At 34.5% G+C, this 11,154-nt stretch overlaps 1 protein-coding gene across 1 annotated transcript; it reads right to left on the reverse strand.

Moving 5' to 3' along the window:
- Positions 1-4,270: 4,270 nt before the first annotated feature.
- On the reverse strand, positions 4,271-9,115 carry LOC145119828 (uncharacterized). Its single transcript, XM_079055589.1, has 3 exons — positions 8,954-9,115; positions 8,371-8,500; positions 4,271-5,074 (listed from the first exon to the last, which is right to left on the reverse strand). The coding sequence occupies exons 1-3, from the start codon at positions 9,084-9,086 to the stop codon at positions 4,357-4,359; spliced, it is 981 nt and encodes a 326-aa protein (XP_078911715.1). The 5' UTR covers positions 9,087-9,115; the 3' UTR covers positions 4,271-4,356.
- Positions 9,116-11,154: the final 2,039 nt, after the last annotated feature.

Here is an 11,154-nt window from a genome sequence, read left to right on the forward strand (position 1 = left end):
GGATTTCCTTCCATCCTCATCACTTTTTGGTAATCAAGCCTCTAACTTGATCATTCATTCATTAGATCTACTTACTTCCATTTTGTGAGGGTTTGGGTTCAAGAACCTTGGTCCTTGGGATTTGGACGTCCCAAGTGACTTACATTTTAGATTTGGGATCTAAAAGGGGTTCCATGGCATAAAGGGGAAAACTTTATGACCATGGAAGCCCCCATGCAAGCTTAACAACGTTTTTACGGCCTTTTTAGCCCTAAAAGGCCATGCATGGAAGAAAGCTAGGAACTTTACGTGCCCAACTGATGTCCAAGGCCTAGATCTAATATAGTGTGCTTTGGTTTAGAGTATTATGGTTTGTAGACGAAGATCTATGTTCTAGAGAGTTAAGGTTTGAGCTAAACCCATTAAGAAGGACTAATAACGGGTAAAGTTGGAAACTTTACCCTTAAAAGTGTATTCCCAGTATGTATATGAAGTATGGAGTTTGGATCTGAAGGTTAAGAGCTTAATCCATTGAGATGGCTCAATCAGATAGAGGAACTTGGCGAGTCCATAGAGGGACTCGACGAGTTGAATTGGTTTGTCCCGTTTTAGCTTAAGCTAGAACTCGAAGAGTCGGTGAAGGGACTCGAGGAGTTGACTCGGTAGATCGCGACTATGAGTAGCCTGGGAACTCGACGAGTCGGGGGTGACTCGACGAGTTAGATCGCGATTTCAGGTTCTAGGACTCGACGAGTTGATGGAGCAACTCGACGAGTTGGGTCAACCAGAAGTTTGACTTTGACCAAAGCGTTGACTTTGACCAGGGGTAAAATGGTCATTTTACCCTAAGGAGAATTATCAGGTTTTGACTAAGTGTTATTGTGGTAATAATAGCCGGGGAGTCGTGGGAGCAGCCGTCGGAGATTCCTCACTCGAGATTTCAGCAGTCAGCTTTGCGAGGTGAGTCCTCTTCCAATAGGAAAGGGTCTAAGGCACCAAGGCCGACCCGTTTATGTATGTTAGCAATGTCGGGGTTAGCTCGATGTAGTTATATGTTCCCGGACTTCGGTTCGATGCCGAGGCAAGCCCGATGAATGTTTGTATGCTTGATGTTTTCGTGATTCTTGCATGTGTTAGTTTACGTGTTCCAGACTTCGGTCTGATGCCGGGGCAAGCCCGAGGAAGGTTTAGCTTATATGTTATGTGTTATGTGTTCCGGACTCCGGTACGATGCCGGGGCAAGACCGAGGAATGTTTATATGTTTACGTTATATGTTTATGTGTTATATGCCTGTTGCTATGTTATATGTATACCAGACTTCGGTCCGATGCCGGGCGGGGCCCGATGAAGTGGGCAAGGCCCAATGTATGTTATTATGTGATTATTTGTATGGTATGTGGTAGTTTGGGGAGACTCATTAAGCTTCGTGCTTACAGTTTTCAGTTTTGGTTTCAGGTACTTTAGCTAGCAAAGGGAAGAGCTCCGGATGACTGCATAGCCTGGGATGAGTTACTCTGATATTTGATATGATTTGAAACATTGACAGATATTATGTTATTTTGAGTTACACGATTAATGGTTTTTATACGATGATTGGTATTCATGTTTTCTTTATTAATGATTTTAAAACGAAATTTTTGGACCATATTTTTGGGATGTTTCACGAAACAAATGTAGTGGAATAGAAAACGTACCCGATCTGGATGGAGACGGTTGTGGTGGATCCTCACTGTTCACTGAAGCTAGTAGATCTTGCCTAGCCGTTCACCGATGATTATCAATATGATCTCGTCGGTCGTCAGAACTTGTGGATCCGACATCTTGTGCGTCAAACTACTATAGATTTGGTTCCACCAGCCACTGGTAGAAGGCGATTTCCATCATATCTCATCATATCCGACCAAAAAACATCATATCGGTGGTGGTTATTCATAGTGGAAGCGGTAGTGGTTGTTCACGACATATCTGGAGTAGATGAGTGGCGGAGATAGTTTATTTTTCAAATATGATGGCAGAGACTGGTGACGAACCAGATCTAAATGAATCTAGAGGTTTTGTGGATCTTCATAGGAGCAGATCTGAAGAAGGAGGACACTACAATGGCGGTGGTAAAGCAAGTTGCGATGATGGAACCGACAGTGGTGGCGGAGTCGCTGGAGCAAAGAGGCATAAGTGGTTGCTGGGTTTTTTCTTTGAAAAAGAAAAGATATGTTAGGTTTCTGAAAGATGAAGTTGTAAGGTGATAAGTGTAGATCTAAAGATCATGTCTGATAATATGTTTGTAAAAATAGGTTAAAGTTTTCATTTATTTACAATCATGCCATTTATTTTCTTAACACTTAATAGACAAAATGTATTTTTCAAAGTTCTCAAACATATATGCGACAAAATAACATATTTATGTAGAATTATAAGTTACAAATAATGGTTCTTATGGTTTGTAATTTTTTTTTCTCATTTGAACTTTTACATATATATATATATATATATATATATATATATATATATATATATATATATATATATATATATATATATATATATATGTTAGGTTCATGTGACAAGACCTAATTTTGTGAGACCGTGAGACCACTTTTTTCTAATGAAATATTCTAATATTTATAAAAGTTAAATATCTGTAATATTCTAATATTCTAAAACAATAATTTTAACATATTTTACATGGAAATATTTTAAAACATATAATGTTACAATATATTGCATATTTTATTTTTATGAACAATAGAATATTAGGATATTTCACTAAAGAAATTGTTCTTACGGTCTCACAAAATTATGTTTGTCTCAAATGAACTCTTATATATATATATATATATATATATATATATATATATATATATATATATATATATATATATGTGTGTGGTGTGTGTGTGTGTGAGTGTATGTGTGTTGGGGGGGGGGGGGTAGGTAATGTCATACCCGTCCGCGATTGGGGAATCCCCTTTGGGTCCCCGTGGGGATGTAAATCTGCGGGTCAAATTTGCATCTTTAGTCAAAGATAGCCCTGTCGAAAATTCACGATACCAAATTACCCGTCCGGTTTTTTTGGGTATCGAGTAAATCGGGTCGGTAAATTGGCTATTAGGTTAATTATTTCGGATAACCCAATTTTTTTCAGGTCGGGTATAGGGTATGTTTGCTGGGTTTTAGGTATACCCAAATTACCCGAATTATTAAATTTTTTTTTTCATAGAGAAAATAATGATGATAATAATATTTTTGGTCTCAAAAAACATAACCCAATAAATATTATTAAATAGAGATGGTGTTTAGTCACAATGCTCTAGGTGTACGATCATGCATTCCTCTACATGAGTTTCTTAGCCTTGAAATATAAAAGAATTAAAGCAACAAGAGGCTTACTTTATTAGATTAACTAAATCACATATTACACCTCTACAGTCTCCACCTCCCTTTAAAACAAAAATTAAAGAAGTTGATTTCAAAATCAATTATTTACTCTAAATTCTTTTGGTTGTCACACAAAACTTTGCACTTCTGAATTTAACTATTTGGATATTGAAGTTTGTATCCAACGATAGAAAGCACCAGATGTTGGAACTGATTCCAAAACTCTCTATTACAAGTAATACTGAAACATATTTCTATCAAAAGTTGAACTTTTACTATTTTTATAGTTTCAGGAGTGTGTATAACATTGTCAATGGATTGTGTTTTTACCATAAGCAAAAAGAAGCATATATGTCATGTGAAAAAAGAATGATTTGTACATATACATATTTCATGTTATGCAAATATATATGGAAACTATAATCTAATTATTAGGAAGAAAATGTGATGAAGAAACAAAGAAGAATGACCAAATACAAATGATCTTTATTTCTTGATGAGATTGTAAAAGAAGAGAGTATAGAGATGATTCAGTGGCCAAAACTCAAAAACTAGAATTTGAAAATCATACTTGACTTCTAACTCAAAATGGTCTGAAAGTTATTTTAATGACTTTTCCCTTATTAACTAGAATGGTCGAAAGTTATCTCAATGTTCAAAGTTTGACTAACTTCGTTTATGCCTCGTTTTTTTATATAAACAACACTAATAGAGAACAACATATTTACTTCATTAAATTTATTTTCAGGTGCCATTTTAAAAATATATATATATTTCGGGTAATACCCGTATTACCCAAACCCGAATTATCTGAATTTAATTTGGGTCGGGTAACGGGTATTTTTTTTAATATGAAAAATCCGAATTACCCGACCCGAATTATCCAAACCCGATCAAGACCCCTAGTCAAAGAGATAAACAACTTATTTATTTATAATCTTTACACATGTAAGTTTAATAATAGAATATTGTAATACGCATAATCAAAGAACCAAAACAACCTAGCAGTGATGTGGCTCAGGTTCCTCCTCATCGTCCCACAGCCAAAGCAGCATCTCATCTCCATCATCACCTACACACCCTAACTCCATGTGATCTCCATTAGAGTAAAGCCCCACAGTTTCTGATGAATTCAAGCTCAAGAATTCGTCTTCAGTCTCATTCTTTTTGGCATTTTCGACACTCATATCTGCTAAAATCTTTCCTGCTTCTTCCTGATCGTGAATGCTCAAAACCCCACATGAATCCACAGCCCCACTTCCTAAAAATCTGCTGATATCCATCATTTCATCATATTGGAAACAAAATTCATTTGGTCCCAAATTTTGATTTTCTCTCTCTTCTTGAAAACTCCACTCAATGCCACGAACTCTATCCTCTGTAACATTTTTCTTCGTAGGAACGGAATAGCTGCCAATTTCATGATAGTCAGTTTTCTCTTTATTTACTGTTTGTTGGGCTAATTTATTGCTGGTAGGTTTTATTGGTGACTTGATGTTACTAGCCACCCTATTCTTGTTATACTTTTTGGCGACACAACGGCTTACACGACCAATTCTTTGATTTGCTTGAACAACGTCCGTTATGTTGTTCGAGTTTAATGCCGAGTCGCTTTTACCTCTGAAAAATCTGTACACTTTGCGGCTTAAATGAGAGTTCCAGTAGTTCTTGATCTCGTTATCTGTTCGTCCTGGTAAATGGCTTGCTATTACTGACCATCTAAAAAAAGATTAAGATATAAAAGTTATACATAGAATGATAGAAACCTGCCAATTATCCCGTCACAAATTTCCATTATCGATTTTGTGTTAAAGAAAAAGTGAAAAACATATGTTCACGACTTCATACGATAGAATGAATATGCAAAAAAAAAAAAAATAAAAAAAAATAAAAAAAAATAAAAATAATAAAATATATATATATATATATATATATATATATATATATATATATATATATATATATATATATATATATATATATATATATATTCACCATCAAATTTTCTTTTTGAAAAGCCCACTTTAATGGTTTATTTGAAAATTATTTTTCAGAATAAATTTTATTTATATATTTTATCATATTTTTAAACTATTAGTTACTCCAACGAATCATGCATAGTAAGGTTATAACTCCAAGATATATAGATGTTGTTTTTAAAAGTATTAGTTTTGTCATCCAAAAAGAGGTTGCGGCACAGCTTGTTGTTCGTTTACCCGCTGCGTCTATGTAAAACTTTCTTTTTATGTTTTATAAAAGTCAAATAACAAGTTTTAAGATTTCAAAAAACAAAAGTAAAGATATAATAACAGAATGTTTATATTCTTGTTTCAAAACATCCAATTAGTTAATGAACTCTAAATTTGTTATTGTGAAATTTTAATAAGTAATCCAGTCTTTATGAACCGAAATTGTATATATGTTTGGAGTTTTAAAAAATAATTTCTGAATTTTAAATTTAATGATTTAAAGGAAAATAGTGACAGCATAGAAGCAGTCACTTCATCACTTCATCACTCGTCATAATTTTAATTAAGTGTACGATGATTCCAAAATGAATTTATTAAATTGGTCCATCTAATGTTTCTTTTTTAATGTTTAGAAAAGTAAATTTCATTTGTAAGATACAAATGCGACAAAGCTGCCCCTCCTTGCAACTAACCTGTTGTTGCAAATTAAACAACTAGTTGTGGTTAGGCATCTACAAACCGGTTCATTTTTCAAAACGAACCGGTTCTTTAAACCGGTTCGGTTCACTCCCTAGCCAAGCAAAACCGGTTCAGCCTCAAACCGGTTCACTCAAAAAATTAGTCGAACCTATCTAAACCGGTTCGAAACCGGTTCAATCGGTTCTAAACCGGTTCGGTTCGGTTCCATACCGGTTCCAAACCGGTTCACACGATATAAACCGGTTCTAAACCGGTTTCAACGACTAAAATCTCGAACGGGTGTAAACCGGTGGTTCGGTTTTCAAACCGGTTCGGTTCACTGTGGACCGGTTCAGCGTAAACCGGTTTATCGGTTCTTTGACCGGTTCGGATCTTGAACCGGTTTTTTTGTGCATGCCTAGTTGTGGTGACGTCTACTGATGTCGAAAAGGTCGTGTTCAATCTTAGTAGTTCTTAATTGGGCTTGACTTGTATCTTACACCATATGGCTTATGGTCCATGTACTGTACCCGTGATTTAAAAATCCCCACGACACCAAAACTGTCAAGGACACGGTACTTTGCTACCTAAGAGTCTAAGACTTAGCACCACCCATATGACTTTTAACGACTCAATTTTTAAAGCCGACCGGCAAATATGGACATAATTTATTGTGACTTTATTTAGCAATTACAATGAATGGTTTAATAATAAGTTAGAATGCTGTGTGGAATGTCAACTTAAACTTATTATAGTTCATGGAATTCAATTAACACATCATTATATTCTAATTTCAATTCTACTAAATTTTTTATATAATGCATTGAACTTTTAATCTGAAACGTATTTTTAATAATTCAAAATTTTCTATTAAAAGTTTAATGGTCATTGAATTTGTATCTATTAACATAACATCCAATCCTATAATGATATAGTTTAATCTCCTAAATGTCAAGGCATAATATTTCCATCAACTTTCTCATTAAATTATATATATTATGGAAACTATAATATACAGTGGATCAAGCCAAATAGAATGAAGTGCCAAGTTACAAAACTAGAAAATTGGTGTAATAGCTACAACACAATCCGTAGCTATAAGCGGATAGCTACAGAATTGTTACGGAAAATTGGCTGTAACATAATGGCCCGTGGCTAAATTATAGCAACGGATTAATTACAGAATCGCTACGGAACAGCTACGGAATTTTCCGTAGCTACTATAGCTACGAAAATAAATAGCTACGGATTTCCTATGGAATAGTTACGGAAGTGGATAGCTACGGAATAGTTACGGAACTAAATAGCTACGGAATAACTACGAAACTAAATGAGCTACGGAATAGCTACGGACTAACATCCGTAGCTATTCCGTTTGCTAAATTAGGGCGTCCCATTCTGTAGCTGATCCGTAGCCATTCGGTAGCTAAATAACTACAAAAATTTTCCGTAGCTATTTTCCGTAGGAAAACCCCATGTTTTCTAGTAGTGTTAGCATATAATCAATTTGAAGTTGAATGAATGTGAAATACTGCTTGCATTCTTTATTATTTTAAATAAATAAGAGTCCACTTAACTTTCTAGATTTGAGTTAATATTGTATAGTAAATTTTAAACGACCAAGATGTAATTGATCAAATTTATAAGCTAGTATATTAAATTAAGCAATTTACATTGAAAAACCAATTGAAGAAACTTGTCATAATTTTAGTGGGTAGAAATATTTATATGATAGAGAATTTAATTTCTCAAGCAGAATACAAACTAGCAAAATAATCATGGGTTCATAATTCTCCGTTAATAAATTCTCTTAATTGAGGAAGTTATTGTTTCCGCATTATTTAAACTCCTTCTGAAGGTTTTGATATTACTGGCCTTTATTACGTGGTGGCTGTGGTGGGAATAATTTTACTACAACACGTATCATAACATTATACATTTTTTTATATATTCATAAACCTAAAATTATATAAAATTTTGAGTGCCCCAAATTTCTTTTAAATAACTATACTACTGGATAGATTGATCACTAATCACTATATTTATGTGAACACTTTCTTATAAACTTCAAAATATGATAAAAGTTTAAAATTTCTGTATCTTCTTCACACTTATAGTGCGAGCATCTAACTATACACACTTTAGTGTAAGTTTAAATGGTACTATATTCTCATGAATTGTGGAGAAGCATGGCTACAATTCCACTATATGTTGCAATGTTAAGCTGATTGAAACTTTTTTTTTAACTTAATCTAAGTATTTAATTGGACTTCGAATCATATGTTTATATATTTATCTTATGTTTAAGTACATAGAATCGATGATCAGTTGATGTACTTCTTTAAGATTAAGAAATACCATGCATACCTGTTTCCTAAGGATCCATGCAATTTGACGATCATTTCTTCTTCTTCTGCAGTGATATTGCCTCTCTTCAAGTCCCCTCGTAGATAATTGATCCATCTTAGTCTGCAACTCTTTCCACACCTTGACAACCCTAACAAAAATTTGAGTAATTAACAACTAAATTAATGCTTTCAAAACAAGAAAAAAAAGTATATATTTTTTGGTGTCGATCTGAATATATAACATCTTAATTTGGCCCAATTTCCATCAAAAATTACATATGTTATATTAAGTAATAAATTATGCGTTTATTCCAGTGGATTTAACCTAGTGAAGAAGTTTTTTAGGATTTTTGTCCTGTTTGACATGTTAATTACATTACTTTTTTGCCAAATACAACATTATATATCAAAACCATCACTAAATGCACACTTTGAGCAAAAAAACAGAAAAGGAAGGAGGTACTGATTAATGCATAGAAGCCAAAGGTCGTTGAGAAAAAAGATAAACATAAGCATACAATGTTCTCTTTTTCAAGAATATATTTCTAAATGCGAAGAGAATCATGGTACATCACACTTGGCCATAATTTTAATCAAGATACCTGCATTTTTGGGTAATGACCTCCAAGAACCTTCACCATTGAGTTGAATGTATTTGATCAACGTTTCATCTTCTTCGGATGTCCACCTCCCTCTCTTTATCCCTTCCTTTTCACAACAAGGTGTTCTTCCCATTTACACAATGGGGTTTGTGGATGCGTTTGAGGATGTAATTGAAAACTAAATAGGGGTGGATGAAACTGGGGAAGATGGTAATGCAAGGGACTGCCATAATTAAAACCACATTCTTTATTGACAAAGTTACACAATTGGTCCTTGTAGTTTTCAATAGAGATCAACAGTGGTACCTGTGGCAATTTTGTTACGCTGGTAGTCCCTAATATTTCATAATTTTGCACCGTAAGTCCTTATGGTTCAATCTATTAAAATTCACTAATTCCATTAAAAGCTTTAGTATTTTAAGCTTAAGAAGGTTTGACGAATTCTTAAGCTTATGGAGAATTAAAAGTACGGTAGAAGAAGTCTTTCCATTTACTTGTTCTTTAGGATATTTTGTAACGCTCATAGATTCAAGTTGGTCAATTTGAATATTATGAGCGTTAAAATTGACTTTTTGATAGAAAATTATTTAGTATAAATAATCTTAACCAAAGTTATACTATATGTAACAAGGATTCCGTGCATATGAAGAACACCTAAATCTGACTTCGTGAGAGGAAGTTATGTTTTTTCTAATATTTCAGTGTAGTAGCATGCAGCTCAGAAACCGAAATCAAGATCGATCGATTTTTAGAAAAACAGTTTAAACAAGAGTTGAAGATCTCATATAACGTCCCAAAAATTACTATGTAAAAATTTCATTTTAAAAGTCAATAGAAACATCATTCATTCTTTTCAAAACTCATCAAAACGTGATAATGTATAAAATAGGTATCAGAGCACAAATCATGTCAAAAAATACGGAATGCTGGTGGATGCGGTGCGATCATGTCAGGCCCTTCCCTTTCAAACAGGAAGTACCTGAAACCATAAACATAAAACTATAAGCATAAAGCTTAGTGAGCTTCCCAAAGTACCCCATATCATACATACATAACAATCAAAACATAACTGGGTCTATTTCACCCCCTTCGGTCTCTTTCAACCGGTACTGGGTCTATTTCACCCCTTTCGGTCTCTTTCAACCGGTATCGGGTCTATTTCACCCTATAACTAAGCATACAATTACATTAGCAAGAGTCTCAAAGACAACAAGCACATGCAGGCATAACAATAAGTGTAACAAAGACAACTATCATCCTACAAACATAATCCAGTGGGCCGACATTGGTGCTTTCGACTCACAAGTATAGTGAAGTAATTCACCTTATAGCTGATTATCAACTGTAACTACTACGCCTGCTGTGAACACGCATGTTACCAACCACCTATAAAACCATGTAAAGCACACCCTTAGCTTTTCTTCCAAGACTAGGGGTTTGACCATAAGTCAACGCAACTCAAAAGGTCAAAGTCAATGGTCAAAGTTGACCCTCCACGTCGTGGCCTTCAAATGACAAGACAATCGTGTTTTCCCTAGTCTCCATGTCGTGTCAACCTAGACCACACCGTGGGCACTAGGTTCAAAATGTCTTAATGGATTAGGTCGAATCCTCCATTACCAAAGGTTCCAAGGTCCAGATCTGATCATTTCTAATGTCCAAATGGATAAAGTTTCTACCTTTATCCCTTGAGACCCACCAAGAGGTCTAGATCTCAAGCCTAAAGTCCAAAAAGGATAAAAAAGGAAATAACTCAACCATTAAGCACTTAATATCAAAAGTCCTTTGTTCAACCTTTCCAAAATGCTTCTAGGACTCCTAATGGTCTATAAAAATCCAAAAGTTATGGAGATGCATGACCCATGCATGTCCTTCTTCAAACTAGGTCAGAAAGGAACAAAATAACCCAAAATCCATGCATGGTTCCCATCTTACTACACAAGTCCAGATCCGTGAGATATGACATTCAATGGACATAGAGAAACCATAAAGTTTCAAACATTATCTCTTAATATTACTCAAACCACTTTAAAAAAGACCAATCATGCTCCAAAACCTAGATATATGAAGAAGAACACAAAAAGGTTGAAGCTTGAGGACTTACAAGGAGTCTAGAAGATGCACACCAAAAGAGGAAAGGATCACTTGCAGAACCAAGCACTAAGTCATCTTCTTATTCCTTCAAAACCACCACAAGATCA

The sequence above is a fragment of the Lactuca virosa genome, chromosome 6 (genome assembly GCF_052849685.1).
Source record: "Lactuca virosa cultivar CGN04683 chromosome 6, Lactuca_virosa_CGN04683_v6, whole genome shotgun sequence".
NCBI lineage: Eukaryota > Viridiplantae > Streptophyta > Magnoliopsida > Asterales > Asteraceae > Lactuca > Lactuca virosa.